The 23,147-nt window shown below is 43.8% G+C and overlaps 1 protein-coding gene across 2 annotated transcripts in view; it reads right to left on the reverse strand.

Annotated features, from left to right (window-relative positions):
• Window positions 1-996: 996 nt before the first annotated feature.
• Window positions 997-23,147, reverse strand: part of znf704 (zinc finger protein 704) — a 58,968-nt gene continuing 36,817 nt past the window's right edge. For both annotated transcript variants that reach the window (XM_047604792.1, XM_047604791.1), the window contains exons 3-9: window positions 22,640-22,743; window positions 21,229-21,506; window positions 17,110-17,210; window positions 15,941-16,235; window positions 14,725-14,859; window positions 14,531-14,622; window positions 997-12,522 (exon numbers count right to left, since the gene is read on the reverse strand). In XM_047604792.1, the coding sequence (XP_047460748.1) occupies window positions 12,408-12,522; window positions 14,531-14,622; window positions 14,725-14,859; window positions 15,941-16,235; window positions 17,110-17,210; window positions 21,229-21,506; window positions 22,640-22,743 (1,120 nt within the window). In that variant the 3' untranslated portion in view covers window positions 997-12,407. The remainder of the gene's footprint in view (window positions 12,523-14,530; window positions 14,623-14,724; window positions 14,860-15,940; window positions 16,236-17,109; window positions 17,211-21,228; window positions 21,507-22,639; window positions 22,744-23,147) is intronic.

Raw genomic sequence — 23,147 nt, forward strand, 5'->3', positions numbered from 1 at the left:
TGTGGCAGGATGTGAATGAGAAAACACTTAGATTTGAAGATTATTGTCACACAGCTCAGAAAGAGAAGAAGTGTGTCCTGTGGATCTTAGCAGATAAAAGGAAGATAGTACAGAATATATGCATTAAAAAATAAATAAATAAATAAAAATAAAAATAAATAGCAGATACCAAAGAACACAGTGGCTGTTATTTAACCTAAAGCTCACACTCCAGCTGCAGTACCTCGGTGGAGCACAAGAGAGCAGCCAAGAACAGACTCTCCACCTCGTGGCTTTATTTTCTGTTTTTCTCAATCCAGCCCAGACCGCCTGGAGCCAAGTCTGACTTCTGCTGCTGCTGGACTGACTCACAGTCATAACCTGTAGCTGTTATTATATATAAAGCTCTACAGGCAAAAATGAACAAAATTCCCAGAATGTGCAATGAGCAACAGGGATCCTTAAATAAACATTTTTTTTACCGACAGTTGACTGGTCATGCTGGTCTCAGGTGCACCCTTAGACCAGCTGATTTGTACATTGCCAGGCCAGCTGTTAGGTTGTTCCTCATTTAGACAATACATGTAAAAAAGAAAAAGAAAATATTTCATAGTGCAAGTATGAGCTAAACTGGTTGACCAAGAAATGTGTCCAGTATCATAGATAATTATGAAAAGAAATCAGCACTTGATATTCTACTAGTATTCAGGAGGTTTCATGGTCATACTACTTATTTTGTGTAAGATTTTTACTTTTGTGTGACAAATTTGCCAAGGGGTAGAGCTGGAGGAAAAAACTATTAATTTAAAAGAAGCAACATAATACTAAAATGAAATGAGTCATTATTAGTATATATATATATATAGAGAGAGAGTATATATTGTTACATACATGTTTGGATCGCTAACACTGATGCATTTTGTCCAGTTATCAAACAGATATAGTATGTACATATAAAGTATATGATATTCCGCTTCAACTGAGCCCAGATGAAAAAAAAGACACACGAACAGCAGCTTACAAACAGCTGCCAAAAATCTTTATTTAGTTATAACCAGACGTCTGCAGAGTCTTCCAGTCACACCGATCACTCTGCAGAGCGCCTCAACTGTACACAACTGTCAAACAACAACAGCACAAGAACGCAATTTGTCAGTAAACACCATTTACAACAAGAACGATGGCAGTTTCTACACACGGAGATAAAGAAAAAAGAAAAGAAAAGAGAAAAAAAAAGCAAATAAGTTGTGCAGGAGTTAACAGTCGGTGTGCATCGATTCACCTCGTCTGAGGAGAATCACCATATATTGATAAAATTCATTCCATCGCATCGTTGGAAAACAAATCTAAGAAAACATCACTGGTGCAGGTATACACTTTGTGATAGAGCAGATACATATTGCGAGTGCTTGGTGTAGTGGGTTGTGTTGATAAAGTGTAAAGTGTATAATATGAAGAAGCAGGCTTTTTCTTTAAAAATGTGCAGAAAGAGAACATTCAGTTCAAACATGGCTTGGTGTGTGTTAAGGTCCAACAGGCAAAAAAAAAAGACAATTTGGGATAAATACTGTGATATTTTGGGAAATACTCAAATACTTGAGAGTTTGATGAGAAGATCGATACCACCACTACCATATTTGTACAGTAAACCTGGAGCTAGCTAGCTTAGCATATGAGCTGTCAAAAGAAAACCACAAAAAAACACACGGCCCGTCAGAGGGTCTCATCTGGGCCGCAGCATGAATTTCCAAAGTGAAAATTACATAAAAGACTGCAACTTTTCAAAGAAAACAACTTCTTTCCCTAATTTGTCCACTGTTTTAGAAAAAGAATTGGACAGAACACAACTCTGAGACCCAGTATTAAACAATAGACAACAGCAATGTGCCCAAATCACTTACTTTTTTCAAGAAATTTCATTTTTTCTTATAGTTGTTTTTCTTTGTATGAAAACAAATGGAAAACATCTGCGGTTGTCATTATAGTTTATTATTCTGTATGTTACTGGTCCAGCTCGTTTACAATCAATGTGGCCCCAAAGCTAAAATGTGTTTGACATCCCTGTAGTCTGTAAATTATAGAAAAACCAAACTGTACAAATAATAGTAGTTGATAGTTCAGACATGCCAGACTCCTTCTCAGGGAACCTACCAACATCTTGTTTTCCTAAGCTAAACTGCTAGCATATTTACTGAGAGTGCTAGCTGCTTTTCCCACCAGTTTGCCCTTTTTTAGGCTAGGCTAAGCTAACCAGCAAACAGAGCTCACTAAAAGAATAACAGTTTGAGCCCACTGGTACGTCTATTGATTTGACAATTTTTAATTTTGCATCGTCTCCAAATTCACCATGATTTTCACAGTAACATGCTACATTAAGCTAACTGGCTAAAGTCTGTAGTTTAAAGTTGACTTTACAGACATGAGTGTCCTTATATTTCCTTTTAGCTAACCTTCAGCAAGAAAAACAGAGATGCCAGTAAGCCTTGTTTGTCATCTTATGCTAAGCTAAACTAACCAGCTACAGCGTGTAGCTTTGTGATCAGTGGTATTAATCTTCTCGCCTGACTCTGTGAATAGTGTAGAACATTGAACAATTAATCTCAGCAGAGGGAGTCCATTGTCTTCTACTATATAAACACAACAAGGATCATGCAACAGTGCATTTCTCCACGATCAGTTCTTCTCGTGGACCTTGTGGAAAAACCGCTACCATGGAGACATATCCACTGCGATGCGAACACTCTTTTGGCTTTACAGTCGCAGCTAAAGAAACCTCTTTGTGTCGAGTTTTCAGGCTAGCTGTATTGCTTGTGTGAAAACTGCTCCGTAAGCTACCGATTCCACGGACAGGGTCGAGTGTTATCAACTAAGGTCACAGATGGAGCCTGTGTACACGCGCGGGACTCACCATCCCCATCAATTATTCAAAGGCTTGGACGCGTACACATGAGCAAGCTCCCGCTAATGCGCCAAACATCTTCCGTGACTCGCCGAGGCCTCGACTCCTCTGCAACTCAACCTGCTGCCCCAGTGCTTCATTTTTCAGAGGCATCTTTGCGTTCGTGAGCTGGAAAAACATCACAGCAGTCACTACATCGAGTGTAAATTGTCACCGGGACACCAGCGGAGGTGACCTTGTGTTTAGCATCATCAGCTCGAACATCCCTCAAGTTCGCGGTTGATGCGACGGAAGGCGATGCTCTGGCAGTGTTTATGATAATGAATCGCACATGCTTTTGGGCGAGACGGGGAGGGTCCATAATGCTATGTTAATGTGCTAGTTGATAAAGCTTGAGGTATGACAGGTCGCACACTGAAATGTGCATTATATGGCTGCAGGAATGGCTTGATCAGGCTTTGTAGGGAGTAGAGGTGTGCATATATACACACACACTGAGATGGTGTGTTCACTTTCACAACACAAACACACAGAAAAACAGGAGGAGGTGTAAATGCTACATTGAGCAGATGGGACATACCTTGGGCGGTCATTGGAAACGCACTCCATCGACTTACACTGCAAACACACGCACGCACGCACACACACAATGACGCTAGAATCTCCTTTTTGGACGCGCATCCATCAGAGAGCCGCTCACATCGTCGCAGGATGAGACCCAAAGCCACAGGGACATATGCTGAGCAGCGAGGGCCCATGTCGCCCCGCTGACACCATCTAACACGGTCAGCTTTCACACCTCTTTCACTCATGATGTGTCGGCGCATGTGCTGAAAGGCCTGGTAACATCAGCGTCACGCAACGAGTGCAGCGAAAGAAGACGGGGCGACGAAGACGGGATGTTTGGTTGCATATTCTTTCCTAATGAACGCTCGCATGACATCCGATGCAGACTGATATAAATGTTGCAGTGGCTTGAAAGGCGGATTGGCAAAGAAGAGAGCTGATATGGAAACAACCCGCTCCTCCCAAAACTGTCTGACCTAATTTCCTCCCTTTCTTCAGTATTTTCAGCGCGAAACGACAAACACTGTTTCGTTCATGCATCATCCATGAAAACATATGATGGCCCGGTGGGCCTGTGGGACTCCTACTGGAGATCATCCCACATTTTTAAACAGTTTCCCAGAATTATTTTCACCACATGGAACTAAAACAAGCTGAATAGTAAAGAGAGGCTTTAAGACAAGTGTTCTTATTAGAGCTGACGGTGTTTGAGAAACCAGAGCTCCGTGGAGAGTACTTCCACAACCTTCAGCAAAATTAAACATGCAGGGTTTTAGAATCAGAAAGTCAATGACGCTGATTGGATGAGACACACGTAAGGGATCATTGCAGTGCAGAATATTTAGTTGGCCCTTGGATGATGGCAACGCCTGCTATTTATCTGAACTGGTGAAAAATTTACAGATTCCTATGTCTCAGGAAACACATTTATTTGTCGTATTTGTGGGACACGAGACGATGCAACACTCACATCTGTGTGGTAAAGACGGAAGTTAGCCCAGCTTAGCTTAGCATAAGAGTCCAGTTTATTAGCAGCCCCAAAGGTAATTTATCAACATGTCATATTGAATTTGTCCATCCAGTAAAAGTATATAATGACATTTAAGTGAGTATTTTTTTTTAGCCCTGACCAGTAACTTCCAGCAGTCATTAGCTCGCTAGCATCAGCTAGCATCTTTTTACATTCTGTTGTTGTGCAAATCCACTCAAATAAGTCTCAATATTAAAGACTTATGTCTAATTTTAATTCAAAGAAGGAATTTTGTCACACTTGGCATGCTGAGTTAGTTACTTCCCTGTTTTCTAATGTCTTTATGCTACGTCGAGCTAACGTGCTCATAGCTGTTGCTTCATACTTTGCATCTGTGTGGTAAATATGGAGTTAGCCTGATAGCTTAGCATAAAGCCTGTGGAAAAACGGGGGAAGAGTTTACGTCGCTGTCTCCTTAGCAGCAGCTCTAAAGTTAATTTACATGTAGTATGCGGTTTGTTTAATCCATAAAATAGTAAAAATGTTTTTTGCCTGGACCTTTTAACCTTCTGGTGTCTCTGCTAGCTGGCTACCACAAGCTAACTTGGTTTTGCAGCTTAGATTTTGTACAGATCAAATAACCGACTTTGTAATTTGAGTTTTCATGTGTTAGACATGTTGAAAGGAGGACTTTGGCTACAGTTTGAAACATGTTTAATGTCTTTATGCTAAGCTGCGCTAACATGCTGCTTCATACCATACAGTTGTGAGAGTGCTAACTTTCCACAAGAAAGCAAATAAGTGTATTTCGCAAATCGTCCCCATTTCTTTATGATCCTCCATCAATGACACCAAAACACACATTTAAATTGACCCTGTTCATGAAAGAGTAAATACCGTATAATAGTCCCTGTTGAAGTCAGATTCAGTATCAACCGCTAACCAAGTGTGTCATCTGATGCACTGAACTGGTGTGGAGAAGGAAAATGCGTTGCATCTACGATTTAGTTTACAGTCTGGAAACACGTATCAAACATTTACATTTAGAGGCTTCAAAGAGCAATAAAAAAAAAACAAAAAAAAAATGCAACATAGTGTATCAACCAAGTCAGGACGGAGAGCAGCAAGTCAGTGTGCACAAATACACTTTAACCACTCAAGGAAATGTTGTTTTAAATAATCACTGGGTTTAGTGGCCTTGCGGTTAAACCTCTCAGGCCAGTTAAAGCGTCACACTGTGAGTTGTTTCTTAAAGTTTGACAAGTACCACATGATGTTCGGCCTCCTCCGATCGCACACAGACGGGAAGCAGCCTCCATCTGAAAGCTGAGCGTGTGTTTTCAGCTCGACTATCAGAGGGCGGTGGATGCAGGAGGAGGAACATTTCTCGCTTTAGATTTCTCCAGAACTCCCGCTGGCTCCGTTCCCACCACTGCAGGCAGCGGCGGTTTAGTGCACAGTGATCTGTCCTCTACAAGCGTCCTGCCACACTCTCTACCGGGGGCCGGCTGACTGCGGAAAAACACAACAGGAACGGAAGCCCTCGCTCAAACTGTGACAAATCGGTTCTGTGCCAGCAGGGAATCACGGGTACTTGTCTAGATTTCCTATCAGAACTTTGGAAAGCTGTCCAGCGTGCAGTTTGAGTAAAATAAAAGTGCACCGAGGCTGCTCTCAATCCCCATCATGGCCGCCACAGGACAAATAGAGCACATTTATATAAAGTCTTCTGTAATTTCCTTAATCACATGCACATGCAGTATTAAAAATACAGTTAGACCAGAGCAGTTTATATACGGTTTGAAAAAAAGAGTGTAAAAATCCAGTGCGACAGTCATCGAGTTCTTGAGGTCTACAAGATTGTAATGAGATCAAACAGCCAATGAGATGATCCAGTTTAAAGAGAGGCCCAGTCAGCGCCCTCTGTTGCATATTCAAGTTAAAACTGAAGGAGCTGCGGAGCACAAGTATCCAGAAATTATATTATTTATATTCTGAATGATTAAATCCAATAATAGATTCAAGGCTGACGATGAAAGTGTTTTTTTTTTTTTTTATTTCTTTCTCCACATTAATATTCACACACCTTCACGCAGAACGCTTAGCAGCTCCGCGCTAAAAATGGATCATCTCACCGACCGCTTCACACGCCGTTAGTTGGCTGAACGGGGCTCCCTTTGGTTTCCCAAACGCCTCTAGAGCCACGAACGTACACTTATCTACAAGCCCTTGCCCAAAGTGGGGAGAGGAGTCGCGTTTGGGAAAGCAAAGAGAAGCAAAAGAGAGAGAAGTCGTCGGACAAGAAAAACACACATGGAAACACGGTAAGTCTGGATCGAAAAATAGTTTACAAGTCACAGCAAAGAGTAGAAAAGTCACTCCGAGGCCTTCTTTCCAGGGCAGACGTGGGGGCCTAAAGGGGCCCCAGCGAGCGCAGCTCACAGGACGTTTCTTTGTATCACAAATCTTTGCGTTACACGTACAGAAAGGAGAACTCAGACTAGCCAGCACTAGAGACATTCCATCACCGTCACTGTGGGCCTGCATATCACAGCAACACACCTCCAGAGCTTCCCCCGCGTCACGTAGCGACGGCGGCTAGAAGCTCTCAGAAAGGCACATTCAAGACTCATATATTCCTTCTAAAGATAAAGCAGACTCTTTAAACACTTCAACTTTTCTAACGCGAAACTAAATCCCCCCCTCTCTTCTCTCAAAAAAAAAAAAAAAAAAATCTGTGTTTGCAGAAGCCGTTTCAGCCTCTATTCACCCTCCTCCTCCTTGTTCACATTCCTGAATGAATGAAGGATGCGGGGAGAGGGAGGGAGGGGCCCTCCTCTATTCACTGACTAACAACACTGCACACCGAGCGGAGACAACATGAACCTGGCAGCCGGCGAGGGAGCCATAGAAACGAGCCGCTGGGGCCGGTGGATCCGCATCCCCGCTCAGGGTCAGTCGAGGCAATGCTACAAACTCAACTCAAGTCACTTCAGGACATTTCCACGTGGCTTCTGACTCCGGAGAGCTCTGGAGAACACACAGGAGGGTCTGTGTGGAGATAACAGGGGATAACATCTGGAGTAGTGGGGGCGTAAGGGGGGGGCTCCTTCCTAAAGGCACAACCCGTCGCTTTGACCCGCTGACAGTGTGAATAAACGTGTTAAAAGTTAAGAGATATCACACCAACGACACACACCGAGACAGGCGTAGCTTAGAAACACCGTACTGCAGCGTAATCTGCTTATACTGTAGCACATATCGTCCTGTACGTGGGGACGCGTTGTTGAGCCTCTTGTCACAAACAAGTCTTGTCACGTATGAAATATGGATTTCGCCAAGGATCAGGAGCATAAAGCAGGAGTCCTTATAAACCTGTCAACACTGGAGCTCCAGTTAAATCCGTCACTGCTCAGTAACTGGACCACCGAGCACCGAGGACACACACACACACACACACACACACACACACAAAGGGGTCCCTCGTAACTCACGTGACTTGATTTTTTAATATCGTCCGTAAGCAGAATTAACGCCGTCTTTGTTTTATTCTGCATATAAATCACAGCCCTTTAATAGGCAGCAGCGGCGTAAACAAACCAGGGAACAAAAAAAAAAAAAAAAACTAAGCAAACCATGGTAAATATTCATGTCACTCTCTCTGGAGCAACAGGACGGCCTATTGTGGGCCTTTGATGTCACACTTTTAATTCTGCTGTGCCAACACATGTTCGTTAACGGCGGCTCCATCTCCGAGCTCACGTTGTTTTAGCCCCCCCAACCCATCCCACCCCCACCTCCAGGTTACAGGGCTCGGTTTAATATGAATAAGTCATACGATCGGATCGGGGCAGATGCCTCCATATGGCTCGTTTGGCATCGTTAAGCCGTCAATTTGGGAGGGAACTGATGAACGCGGTGCTCTTTGGCTGCCAGCTTTGAAGAAAACAATGAAATGATCCAAATTCCCCAACATCCTCACGGCGCGCTCGTTTGGGGTGGGGGTGGGGGGGGGGTTAAGTATTTAAATGTGTCTGAGGCAGAGCAGTCCCAAATGTGCCAGATTTGGAGAGGAACGCGTCTCCTTGAGGTGACTTTTTATGGAGTGGTTCATATGAAAGATTAAAACTAAATTGGATATTCATTGTCAAATAAAAAAAGCCTGGCTCGTAGTTTAACTCCACCTCTGGGGCTTTGGACTCCATCACATGGTCTTCACGGAGCGGTAAATTAAATCATGCGCCCTTCTTCATGTTTAATTCACTACTCAACTTACATGTGATTTAGAGTTGCAAATTTAGATTAATATCCCCGACTGACGTTCTGATCAACTCGATCTACTGATGAAGACTTTGTGACGTGAACTTAGATGTGACAGCTTCTAAAGGTCTGACAGCACTTCAATGCTTAATACAACTCAGTTTGTGTATTACAGGTATCACATTAACCTCTTATCTACAGGTCTAAAGAAATCCCAGGAATAAGTACACCACATCAAAGCAAACATCAAAAAGAACAGAAGAAGAAGAAGAAGACGAAGAAGAAGAAGAAGAAGAAGGAAAGTTTTAGGGCGACCCACTCACTGATTGGTGCCGGGACACTCGGGAGACTTGAGGCAGGGTGTTTTTATTTTCATGTTCTACAGCATAACAGTGTGTACAAAATGGAGTGAATAAGATCAGAGGACACATGGGAGAAACAGCACTGCGCGGGTTTTAAGGTGGCACCCCAACCCCCCGTCCCCTCGCCACAACGACGCACGGTCTGTGAAGGCGCGCCCCGGGCCGAGTGTGTTTCTGGGAGCGCCGCCGTTCTAAGGCCGTCTTATGAATGAGACCGCCGTGTCCAGGCGAAGCCGCGGTCCACAAACAAACCCCACGGCCGGTCGCCGAGGCGTGGCAGTAAACAGAGGATGTGACGTGAGCTTATTTTTTTATGCAAATCTTTTTCGATTTGAACACTGTGGACGTAGAGTAAGAAACCAGAGAGAACCTGTTGTGAAATTAGCTGCCTGGAGATGCTGCCACTTAGTCTCGCCATCGCCTCTGAGCGACCCGAGCCGCTGTCGGGGACTTGTTTCTGGACGGAACCCCGAACTGAATCCACGGGTGGAAGATAAAGGCCTGAACCCAAACGTGAAGAACCGCAGCGGTGGAGAAAGTAGGAAGTGCGTGGAGCGACAAAAGACAATGAGCCGGTGAGGCCTCGGGGCGCTGGTTAGCCAGGAGCCTCTCGGCGGACCTGCACGTGACCTGGCAGGGTAACGCCGCAGGCCGTTATATAAAGGTATGTAAGTCCTCTGGAGGAACGACAGCGATGCCTCGGAAGAGGAGGAGAAGGGAGGGCGCCGTGCTCCGGTGGCAGCCCGCACACTTTCGCCCGGGGCTCCTTCACGTTCCCACACAAGAACACACACGGGCGCAAGACACGCTGTCAGTCAAACTAATTGCAAGTGGCCCCTGCGTGACACAGGCAGAGGAGAATTGGAAATAAGATAAAGGTTTTAATCAAGAGCGGGTTTTTTCGACCCCTAAGTGGCGCCGGTAGCGCGGAGGGAAGGAGCTCCAGGCGAGAGCGCGCGGGTCAGAGCGTAACGAGCTCAGTTTGGGATGACAATTAAAAAATCTCCTTCAGCAGAACATGAAAACAAAACTCATAAACAGGATATAAATTCATATATATATATATATGTATATATATGAAAAAAAGGAGCCAAATGAATGTTTTTTTTTTCTTTTTGCTTTGAATTTAAATGTTTTTCTTATATAGATTCATCTTTTCTCAAACAATATGTTCACATAGTACAATGGCAAATCTGCTTCTGAGATCTAAATATTTCTTACTGAAACATCGATGTAATGACAGAGAAGAAGCACAAAGATCTTTTTTTTTTTTTTTTAAAGGCTATACCTATTTTCAACACAACAGACGGCCGAAGGGTCCGTTTCCTCACGCATCATCACACGCAAACCTGTCTCGTTCTTAAGGTGGCTGACGCTGCGGCCGACATAAGCGGCCATTTAAAAAAAACAACAAAAAAAACAAAAAAACAAACAAACAGGGACTTAGAGAAGATACTAAAACTACATATATACAGGAACAAACTTAAAAAACAAACCCAAATGTAAAAGAGCTTTGAGTTTCATGAGCGGAAGATGTACTGTGTACAAAGACAAGCGAGCGTGAGTTTATTAGCTGGTGTTGGTCGAATAATTCTGGTGTAAAAAAAAAAAAAAAAAAAGAAGAGACATTTGTTTTCCAATAACAGACCATAGTGACAGAGGGGTCGGTTCACGCTGGGAATCCAAAACAACACAGAATCTGATACGCTTCTTTTTTTTTTCTTTTTACTTTATCGTCGACTCTTTCCTTGGAGTGTGCGCGTCGGACAACAAACGAGTGATCTGATTAAGTGCTTAAAACTTTTCTCCAAAACACCTGGTGCAAAGAAGGACTCATAAAGGGGGAGTAGCTACAACATTTTCTTTCTTTCTTTCTTTCCTACAGTAAGCAGTTAAGTTAGAACTCGATAGACATAGTGGAAGAACTCTCTAAATCTAACCATACCAAGTACTCCGTTCCACACATACAGTGCAAGTGCCTCTCTTTTGGTTTTCAGCCCTCCTCCTTTGGTTAATAATACATCGATAAGATGCTCCGCTGCCGGCGTACCTAAACACCGAGTTCTTCTGCTCCCTTTGGGAAGGTGTAAAAGCCGGAGGAGGGCGAGTCGTCGTCGTCTCTCTGTATGCGGTCGAAGGTGTTTCGTGGCGTCACATGCCGCCGACTTCCAGTGCTGTCAGGAAGGTCTTTTTTTAACACAACGCTTTGTTTAGCAGGTAGGCCTCGGTTTCACCCAAAAAACAAAAAAACAAAACCTTCATCATCATCAACAATACTAGACATGGCACCGTAACAAAAACATACAAAAAGAAGAAAAAAACAACAAGATAAATGAGTTTTTGGTTGCAAAGTTGTGTAATGAACAAGAAGCGGTTGTTGTGATAGCGCTGCATACAGTATAACCCAGTTTAAGCTGCTGGTTTTTGCTTTCCTTAGAATAACATCCCTGATAAAACAAAGGAAATGAAACATAATCTGTTTGATTGTGTGGGCATGTCTGTGTCTGTGTGGATGCTGCTTATGTGGTAAATCACCTCTATGGTCCACCTGCTTTCCCTGACTGTAAATCTGGTTTTGTTTTTTTTTTTGCATTGATCAATCACCTCGTGCGTCTCTCCCCCCTCCTCCTCTCTGCCTGTCAACCAGCCCTTCCCGGCTCCGTCGTACATTCCCTCGGGGCTGTCGGGAGAGCCGAGGGACCGGCGATAAAAGATCACCTCAAAAAGTCCAGGAATAAAACAAACAGACGAACGAGTTGAAGGAAGAACAAAAACGGCCAGCCTCCGTGCTTCCTCGTGACGTCTTCAGACACTTCAGCGAGAGGTCCATTCTTCTTTTGGATAAAAAAATGTTGTTTTTTGTTTGTTGTTTTTAAATCTTCTGAGGAAACACACACAAAAAAAGCTTTTGGCCTTTTCTTCTGGACCCCTTCTTTGACTAAAAACCAGAGCTGTACAAAACATAGAAAGATGCAACACTGAATCCAACATAAAAAAAAAAAATGCAGAGCTCTTTAGATCTTTTTTTTTTTTTTTCCTTTTTCTTTACACAGTTTAGCTGCACTGGGGTTTCCCCAAACTGGGAATGAAGGGAACGGTGAGGCAGTACTGGGAATCCTGGACGGAATGTAAAAGGTGACTCTGCCGTCCTTCAGTTGCTTCCACAGCTGGAATTATTCAGTGGACTGGAGTGGTTGTGGGGGAAAGAAGCAGGGGCAGAGCCAGAGCTTGACGGACAGTTTTGCGACTTTGAGCTGAAGAAAAACCAAATGCATGCAAAACGATGCGCCTCCTCCCCCCCTCGTTCCTCTGGGGAAAAAAAAAAGAAAAGCTGCTTGTGTGGCGGGCTGTTGCGCTGGGACGGGTACGATCAGTCGGTGAATCTCTGACAGGCCTTTTTCCAGCGGCAGGCGGTGCACCACATGTCGCGGTTCTCCATCCCGTACACCTTGCGACACTTCTTCCCCTCGCCACGCACCTTCCGACTGGAGAGAGGAGAAACATTGAAGAAACGGTTAAAAGGAAACGATCCACATGAGCGGAAACTCTTTTATACAGAAGAGTGTTAGGGCCACCCATGAGAAAAAAAAATAGAGGAGGAAGAATCTTTTTTCATCATGCACTTTGAGAAAAAAATAGAAATAAACAATTTTGAGAAAAAAGTCGCAAGTAGAAATAAGACCTTTAGACCAGCCACCACAGTCCGCCTGTGCCCGACTTCAGGACACTATGGGCGGACAGGGACACGGTCCTGAGCCTTGAAGATAATGTCCCTCCCTCAGCAGACAAGGCAACACTCAGTGCGTTTACATGCAGCGCTTAATCGAGCTATGCTCAAAATCCAACTTTCTCACTACAGTCCTTGTCCCAGTTTTCATGCAGCGCAAGAAAATCGAATACGTGTCTTTTCAGCAGGTTAATACCACTTAAATACGGCTCGATTTCCGGTTGACCTATTACGTGATACAATAAACAAGAGTCGTTCATGCGGCAGACCGACATTTCAAACAACAACCAGACGGATAATAGTAAATTTTTTAATCTCGTACGTAATGTTCGCACTACTTCTGGTGCAGGTAAGATCCGCGCTATCCCTCAGACGGCTCTGTTTCTCTTCTTCTTCTGCGATAGGCTTTTCTTGGACGTGTTTGTTCCCGGGTCACACGCCAGCGCAGTGGTTGTGGAGCATGCACACACACATTATCCGATGAAAACTCTGATTCCAAATGCATTATCTGGAGTTCATCGGATAATGAAAGTCCATTTAATCAGAGTAACGTGTTTACATGCACTTAAGTTCTCCTGTTATAGTTCGATTAAGGCAATAATTCGTGTATGACAATATCCACACCACTGTTGACATGCAACAGTCCAATATAATACATCAGCAATATAACTTAAAAAAAATAATCACAATACAATTTTAAAGTCTTAATATTAATTATTAATTAAGCCCCAATACCCTTCCACAAAGTATCGGAGGTACCATAAGCAAGGTCTACTTTCTACTTCTGTCTTTTTTCTCAAAATCTTGACTTTATCCTTGAAATTTTGACTTTTTTTCTTGAAATTCTGACTTTTTTCTCAAAGTGCATGAAGAAAAAAAAAATGTACCTCCTCTATTTTTTATTTTTTGATAATACTGTCCCTCCATGAGGACAGAACAGCTGAGAGATGAGAGTAGATTAGATCAGTGCATCAGGACAAAGTGGTTTCCCTTGGTCCCGAACTTTGGAAGTGTCCAGAATCATGGTATTGTGGTTGGGCTCAACTTTGAAACCAACTTCAAACAACTGCTGGCAACAAAGACTGACAACAGTGCAGTGTCGAATATCTCATCTGGCCTGGGAATGTTTTGGGATCCCTCAAGCGAAACTTGAAAGCGTTGCTATGGAGAGGGACGTACGGTAAAACCCTGCTCAGCCCGTTGCCACCACAGCTTAATTTGTGTAGTGGTTGTAGTGGATGACTGCTGGAGTCGGTGAGCGAGCTGCAGCTTCTTATTCGTCCTGACATGAGAGAAGTTTCACGTGTGGCATGAAAGCAACTTTACACAACAAAACCTTTTCTAATTACAACTGAACCGCCATCTACGCACAACAACCACACTTCAATATGGATTATCAGCCTCTGGTAATAGACTGTAGCTCACAAACAATGATCGTTTGTGTCCTAATATGGGAGGCAACACACAGTTCAATCTGAAAGAGTGTGGGTTCTTTACTGAAGTGGATCAGAGCCTGAACTGCAACGACTAATCAAGACTTGTTTTTAATTAAGAGCCGTTCAGCTCCTCTGAGAAAGTCAATATTCCATTTTTCATCTTTCACCACATGAGGCGATGTTGACTCAATAAGGTTTAATTCAAGTGGAAAATGACATTAGATGCACTGGTTTACGTAAGAGTTGTTTGATGGCGCTATCTAATATTTGCAGTTTTTAATTAAATCTAATTAAAAATGTCAGATAAGACGCAGTCGGCAGCGAGGGTACCTGAGGGCAGTGGTGGCTCTGGGGGGGGACGACAGCACGGCGATGGTCTGAGAACGCTGTTCACCAAATCCCTGGCTTTTACTGGGAGACACCTGCAGAGAGAGACACAGGCGGAGCAGAGGAGAGTGATTATAATCACCGGAAAGGAGGGACGACTATGAGTCAGTGCTGCGCTTTGCTTGTGCCTTCCTCACCATGTTCCCGGTGAAAGTGACGGGAGGAGACTGCCAGGAGATGCTAAAACTGGAGCTGTTGGTTGGAGTGAAGCTGGTTGAGGCTGAGCCGGCTGAGTTGCTGTTGCTGGACGGGATGGACACTGGAGCTGTGGCCTAAAGGCAGAGGACAAACATTGACATGGTGTAGCTGATATCAGCTAATCAGCTAATGTTAGTTCTGTTATATATATATAATATAAATTTTGAAATTTAAATTAATATCACTGTGTCTCGTGCTAAGTGAAACAGTAGAGGGCTGTGGTAACATATTATATGTAGATGATTTTCACGATGGCTTTAATTCAGAATTCAGAATTCAGAATTTAAGGTTTGGAGACATCTTACTATTCATTTCAATGAGACGTTGTCTCTAAACTTTTGACTGGTGTTATGTGTTCCTTATAAAACATGTACTTATATTAATATCCAGCACAGACTAATATGCCTTAGAAACAGGCAGTAATGCTAACAATTAGAAATACAATATTTAAAATAGATTAGGGCTGGGCGGTATGACCACAAGTGTATATCACAATACTTTTCACGCAATCATGGTTTATCACATCTTTTTTCCTTTTTTTCATGCATAATCACATGTTTGCAACATTTTCTATTGGGTCATAGAGAAATTAATGCAATAGATTGACCAAGAATGGACTATTTTACTGTGATGATGAGTAAATATCGTAGAATAATCCCACACTATTAAGTAAAACGTGTTAGCATAGGCCCGTGTTAGCACTGTCTGCTGATGTGGAAATTTACAATTAAATTTTTTTTAATTGAAAACGTAATTTAAAAAATAGAAAGGAAATGTTATCAATGAAATGAGGAAAGAATTATTCATATTTAAACAGATTTAAACTGCTATGTTTGTACTGTCAATAGCTGTGCGACCGGTTACCGTAATAAGTGTAATAAGTCTGTGCGCAACATTTTTTTTCCTCATTCATAAAAAGCTAAAATTGGGGACACTCTCGGGGACAGATATAGACGAGGGACAGGTCATCCAAAATGGGGTCTGTCCCTAGAAATCAGGGACGTCTGGTCACCCTAAAAAAAAAAACAATCAACCGACACAGCACCGTTTTTGACACAAGTCCCCTCATTCTGCCGCTTAATTTATTTACTGGTATTTGTATGAACCGGTATACCACTCAGCCCTAAGATAGTGAACATTTTTCCTGAGCGTCACCTGGTAGGCATGGTCCGTGTGGATGAGGTAGAGGGCGCTGGGCGCAGAGCGGCTGAGCGGGGTGGTGCCGCCGGCGTGAGGCTCCTTGGTGTCAGAGGACTGGAGGGCTCTGTGGGAGTCTGGCAGCTGGCTGAGGGGAGGGAGAGGAGACGGCGGAGGAGGAGGGGGAGAGACGACGGAAGGTGACACGGGGGACAGGCTGCTCAGCCCGTCAGCCACCGAGTCTGTGTTCAGCTTGATCTCCGTGTAGTAGAAATCCTCCTCGCCGTCACTGCAGTCTGAGTCACAGTTACGCCTGGGAGGCAGGAGACGGCGAGCGGTGAGACAGAAACACAAACATACAGAGGGAGGGAGATAAAAAGAAGTCTCTCTGTAATTGGAGATTATCCACATGTGTACGAGTTAAAGAGAGAGTTTCTTCTGTATTAGATACTCATCCACAATCAGTGTATTATCTACAGCAGATCTTACTCTCGGTTTCGAGAACTGACAAAGAAGCCAAAGAAAGAGCTGGTGGACGGGGTCAGAAGTTATATGTATTGAAGTCCATGCTGTATTTAGAATATTATTAATGCTTTATCTCATAGAAAGCCTTTTGTGACTGGGAACTGAAGCTGTTACATTCAGCTATGCTCTCTTCAAAGCCACCACCAGACTCCATTCACAAACGCAGTGATATTACCTTGAAGAGCACGGCTGCTGCTGCTGTTGCTGCTGCTGTATCGCTGCCTCAATCAGTTTCGTTTGTGTTATTCTGTTACTCTGGTACGACGGCAAGGTCGAGTAGTGATAATATTCTAAATTCAGCTTGTTGTTTTAAGTGTCTAAAATAGTGTCCGTCTACTGACCCCCGTCTACTGCGGCCCACTTCTAGTGGTGTGATGCAAAACGTGTCAATTGAAACGCACACAACCCCTGGCCGACATTAACGTCAATCTCCACTTAAATGTCAGTATAAATGTGTGACCCATCCGGTGTCTTTGTTCTCCGCCTCCATCATTTTCCCCTCACTTGTCACCTCCGCCCTTACAACGCGAGCAGGACATGTAAGAGTGGTGGTAATCTATAAACCATTAATCTACTGGTTTGACAATGAAGCAGGGCGGAGGGAGCAGGGAGAGTGGACTGTAGGTAAGGTGAGTGTGTGTGTGTGAGTGTTGGCGTTTTACCCCAGGTGGATGGTGCGGATGTGTCTCTGAATGCCAGCAGCGGTACTCAGCACCTTGCCACAATTCTTCCACAGGCACTTGAACATCACCTTCATGGAGTTCTGCAGGAAAACGCACAACAGACACCAGATCAATGTTTCGCTTCAAACTTCAGGGACGGTCTTCTTTTATAAGAGCACGGCGAATAAAAGAAATCAGAACTTTCTTATCGTTCTCATCGACTACCATATAAAAGTTAAAACTCCCCGAGCTGTTACTTCAGGTCGCCCTGAGATTAAAAATACGGTAAAAAAAAAATCTCTGTAGCATTCAGACTTTGTAATTTCGCTGAGAACTCCTGAAGGTATTTGGAAAAAAAGTCCAACCCAATAAAGTTCAATTTGCAAATAATGCATAGTCGCTCACCTGCTCTGCAAATAAATCACCAAGCAGAAGGGAGGAGCGTATACTATTCTAGCAACCTTTGTTTGGCAGTAATTCAGCAGACGGAAACCTTATTTCAGGAATAAAATCATGCGTAAACAAGTAACATCCATCAGTCGCACCGAGGCAGCTGCAGAAGCCGACTATTAAACTTCCAAACATACGTTGGCTTATTGAACGGGAGACAAAACAAACAGGCTGGGCAGTAACTACCTGACTGCTGCACATTAAACAAGCCTTTAAATGTCAGTTCAGTGTGTTTGGATGTTGGTGTGGTCCTGACTCGTTAGTCACTGATAACACGTTGTCCGCTCGGGACATGATTATTTACTTTACCAATCTCAAAGAGTTCAGAGGAAAACTATCAAAAATCAAAAAATAAAAAATTATTTTAAGGATAAAAATGAACTTTCTTCCACAGAATTTTCTGGAAACCAGTTGAATCTGAGTCCCACAGGAAGAGTGGTTCAATTACAGTAGCAAAGATTGGAGACAGGGATGAAGTCAAAGGGCTGAGCTGTATGACCAAAAATGTATATCACGGAATTCTGAAAGTATCACAGTATATACATTTTTTTTATACATAATCATGTGTTCACAACATTTCTACTGGTTGAGAGAGGAATTAATGCAGTAGACTGACTAAGGATGGAATATTTTACTGTGATGATGAGTAAATATTGTATAATAATCCCACACTAGTAGTAAAACAGTGTTAGCACTGTCTGCTCATGTGGAAATGAGGGACATTTATAGCTGAGAGATAAAAAAAAGAAAAGAAAGAAGAATTCAATGCTATCAGGATGAAATGAAGAAACAGGGACAATTACAATTTTATTTTTTTTGACATATTTATTCATATTTAAACTGCTAATTCTGTTAATAGCGGCACGACCAGCTACCGTAATAGTTGTAGTCTGTGTGCAACATTTTATTTCTCATTCATGAAGCTAAAATTGGGGACACTTTCGGGGACAGCTATAGCCGGGCTACAAGTCATCCAAAACGGGGACTGTCCCCAGAAATCAGGAACATCTGGTCACACTAAACACACAAGTCCTCTGTTCATTTTCTGGACCTTTCCATCTTCACGTAGCCTCACAGTGACACAGTCCACCATGCGTTTAGAAGCACTACACTTAAAATGGGAAATTTTAATCCACCAGTCAAATCTAATCAAACTCCTAGAAAAGCTTTGGCGACTCAGGCCCAGAATAAACCCTAAAAGACTGAGTTTGTCCTTCTACACATGTTCAAAGTGTTCAGACACCAACTTAGTTTGTGGTGTCCTTAATAATTAAGATGCAAGTGGTGGACTAATGTTGTGGACGCTGTAGAACAAAATTACAATAAAAAAAAAGTTTAATATTCCCTGTATACTGATATGCAGTGAACGTCACTGGATTCCTCTTCATCTTCTCTGTAATTTCAGTGTACACACTCATCTATACAGAGACAGCGAACACAATGCTGGCAGGCGCGCCTGTATCTTCCATCCGTCCACTGTAATTAAACCAGAGGCTTCCTGGAGAGGCCGTATATTGTTTTCATGCCGTGAAAACCCCATGTGAGCGTCCTCCCTGCCCTCCTGCTCCCCCACCCCGAGCCATTACAGACGGTCTTGCGGGCCCGTCTATCAAACTATTGTTGAGGGGGCTGATTTCATTTTGACAAAATGTGTAGTTTTTCTCCCCCTCCCCACCACCACCCCCCCTCCCTTTCAGAACGCACACAGCGATCATCCATCCCCCGTGCATTGTTTTGTCTTTGTGTGACAAAGGCTCATTTTGTGTCTTAGCGAGGGAGCATGTGTGTGTTATTCCCTTTAAAGAAACATTTCACAGTTAATTAAATGGGGAGCTTCAAACGCCAGCGTGCAGCCGAGAGAAAAACGAGGGCACCAGAAGAGCATGTAGATAATTTCAAGTGAAACCTTGCCATCGCACATATGTACGTGCAAGTTTATTATACATCTAAACCTCTCTTATCACACATGTCCACACCCTCCTTTGCGATAAGGCTAAGACATGGAGTTCATCCAAGAGCCTTCATCGATTTTGAAATCTCTCTTGTTTGCTGTAGCAGGTATTAAAATCATTACTGCAGTTGTGGAACAGCTGCATGTGTGAAGTAATAATGAAGGGCAAATGTCTGGGGAGGAGACATACACAAAAAGAGAGGGGGATAAGAAAATAAGCAGGATGATAGCAAGCGGGGGAAAGAAGGAGGAATTAAAGGAGGGATAGATGGCTGAGACCTACAGCGAGCCTGCATGGAGGATCACTGAGGCAGACTGAGAGGGAGGGAGAGAGAGAAATAACGAGTGTCGGTGAGCTGCGGATGTGTCGAGCTGTCACTGGCTGGTAAAAAAAAAAAAAAAAATGGAACGAGGCAAAATGATGAGTGAGAAGGAAACGAGTGCTGAGGATGTCCCCACCTGTCCCCGTTTTCATCCCCGTCCATCAGCCAGTCAGACTCTAAACCAACACCCATAACCTGCGTTGTTAATACACCGGCTCGTGTTCATTTGACAGCATCTCATAGACGAGTTCCTGACCCTTTTCTTTATCGTTAAATCTGCAGGAGAAACGCTGCTGCTCTGTCTTTAGGCCCATTTAACGCGTGACAGGTCTGCGACAGCTACACCGTGTAACAACCGCACTGTCGTGACTTTCTTTGGAACGTGAGGTCATGACAGTAAACTGCCTGTTTTCCCCCTAAAGCATGCGATGATTACTTGGCAGCTGGTCAAATTAATTGGAATTTATAACTATAAATTAACAAACTGACTTAATCACTTCTCTCCATGTTGGTTTTCCATCCGTACTAAAGCCTGGTTTAAACTTCTGCAACAGATCCATACAGACTCCACGTCGTAGCCTACGGTGATGTGAGCATTTATACTTCGTTGTGTAATTAAGCCGCTAGTCGGGCCGTGTGATTAATATATGGCCGTGTTGAGGTTCTGTGTCTTCCTCTAACAATGGTGACTAGAACTGGGCGTCTCATGTTCAGCTAAAGTTAATCAAGGTTGAACAGCAGATATTTTTAAATCGCTGCAGACAAGAAAGAAGACGGCAGAGCTGCTGAGAGACGTGGACAAGGAAACTCATTTCACATTACATCTCTTGAGGCTTGCGTCCCCATGTAATGCAGCTACAGATCTGGGGAGGTGCGGTCAGGCCGTGATTGGATGCAGACGCATGAATCTAACTCGGGCCTTAACTTTACTTACTTATGTCATCTGCCAAAACCCAGAAAAAATAATCTGAAAACAGCAGCTCGGTGCTTTAAAGGGAAAAGAAAATTGCGCTTTCGCTGAATGTCAAATAATGAGGAAAATATGTTACTGAACCACTCTGGTGGGAACCTCAATCCAAATTGTGGTACGTGGCTTGCAGAGTTGTTTACCTCATATACACAGAAACATGAAGGATGTTACTGTTATGTCACATTCAAGCTGCGTGTCCATCTCTCACAGACGCCCAACACCAGCGTGTTGAGTAAATTGAGGTTTTTGTCATTAGCACGCATCTGTTTGAAGTAAATTCTATGTCACGGCTACCCTGATTAATTCCTTTTACTCTTTAGTTTCACACAAATACTCGAAATGGGTAAATCACAGTGTATAGTCGGACGTGTTGTGGGTTCATTAGTAAAATGAATTACCAGCTTTTACAGGTTTGTGCTATTCACCTTGCGCTTGCGAGGGATGGGCTCGTCGAAGAGCAGGCTGCTGCCGTCCTGCTCGTCCAGGCTGGGGTCCTCGGGCCCCGCGGGGCCGGGCCCAACGCCGCCCAGGCTGGGAACACGGAAGGGCTTGAAGCTGTCGGCGGAGAGCGGCGGCGACGGCGTGGAAGGGTTGGACTGGTCACTGGGAGCAGACCAGCTCCAGTAGCCCCCCGAGGAGCTGTTGCTAGACGGGGTGAAGGGTCCCGCTGAGCCGTTGTCCTTCCACGAACCACTCAGACCCTCTGCAGAGTTCGGGGGTAAGAGAGAAGGCAGGGAGGAAGGAAGAATGAGGAATAGTAAAGCGTAAATCATATTCGCAGATGCTACAATCGCAACAAAGGACGAGATCAAGACATTCAATTAAGTTCAGACAGCCTTATTTGCACTTCACATAAAAGAGGCTTCCAGCACCACTGTTGTCTGTGACACAAGAAAATAAGGTCACTTTTCTCTTCTGCGATTCTGCCGAGACACTTCCAAGGTCTTGTATTTTAGATCAAAGAGACGCTTCTTTTGAACGCGCGCTACAAAAGACGTGAAAACTTTTCCGCGCGTGAGGCTGAGCGAGACCCAGTTCGGTTCAGCGAGGCTGCTTCTTGGTGGGGTGTCTCTTTTTTCTCTACTTCAGCAAATTTATTTTTCACATAAAAAAGGAAGTGGCTCACCAACCATCAGACTAAAAGCGTCCCCTGTGTTTAGTTTTGCGGCAAAGAAAAGCAAATGTTACAGCTGAATAAAGTTTTTAATAAGAACTCAGTGGATCTGAACAGTCACAGGGCAGATCATGGGGAAAAACGTCCGCCGCGGCCGGGCTTCAATTGTGCAACGTGCATGGAAAAGCACATCACATGATGACATGTGTGTGGCTACACTCAGACAACAACACGCTTGGTGTTTAAAACCCAATTTGTGCACGTGTGCATGACGGATGCGATGCACGTTTGACGTCTGACCTCATGAGCGTGTGCGACTGCGATCGGATGGACAGTCAGTCGGTTGCACAAACTAAACGGTCGGTTAAGTGGGGGAACTTTGGATTCCCGCCACCGAAATCGAGTGGCAGGGATCCAGACTCATTGTGCGTTTCTGTGCGTTTGCAGAACTCGCTGATGAGACAATCCTACAGCACAGCAGGTGGCAGCCATTTATCAACATAGGCTTCCACATGCATTCACCAGATAACAGCTGTGGGGGAATGAAAAGTCAGAGTATGACATGTAAATTATGGGCTGAGGCTGAGCAAACTCTTTTATGCTCACTTTTCAAAGAAGTTTTATTCGAGAGGGAATGACAAATGAAAACATTTCCTTAAAACTGTGAAGTTTAAAGCAGTCTGGAGGAGAGCACACTGACGCGCAGTAGCTGTGATACTCACCGTTGACTTTGACAGGTGGGCTCCTAACAAGCGGACTTGTTGAGAGACTTGTCAGCACCATGGCAGCCGTCACCTTGTCCATGTCCACTTCCTCCTCTGACCGTCTGTCAAGAGACACCAGAGGGAGAGGAAAACATTACTGAGCATCATCTGTTTCAGCAAGAAGAGCAAGCTCCGTCCATGCACCGACAATATTTAGAATTGCATGTATCACTCAAAAACATTTGGGAGATATAAAAGTGCAAGAAACACTCATTTGACCTGTCAGATTATGTGGCTAGCTCGTAGTTAGGCAGAGATAGGCAACAGCCCTCTTTGCAAAACTCAGGACCTTATATTTTATTTTTCAAATACTAATTTTAACAGACCACAGGAAACACACAACATCGCCAAAGCTGGACAGGAAGCATGCAGCCGAAGAACACAGATCTCTTATCTTCTTTACTTCCCTCCGCCAGATGTTTCCAGACAAGCTGCAGACCTTCACGCCGCTGCAGCGGAGCAACAT

Source organism: Mugil cephalus, chromosome 14 (assembly GCF_022458985.1).
Source record: "Mugil cephalus isolate CIBA_MC_2020 chromosome 14, CIBA_Mcephalus_1.1, whole genome shotgun sequence".
Classification (NCBI taxonomy): domain Eukaryota; kingdom Metazoa; phylum Chordata; class Actinopteri; order Mugiliformes; family Mugilidae; genus Mugil; species Mugil cephalus.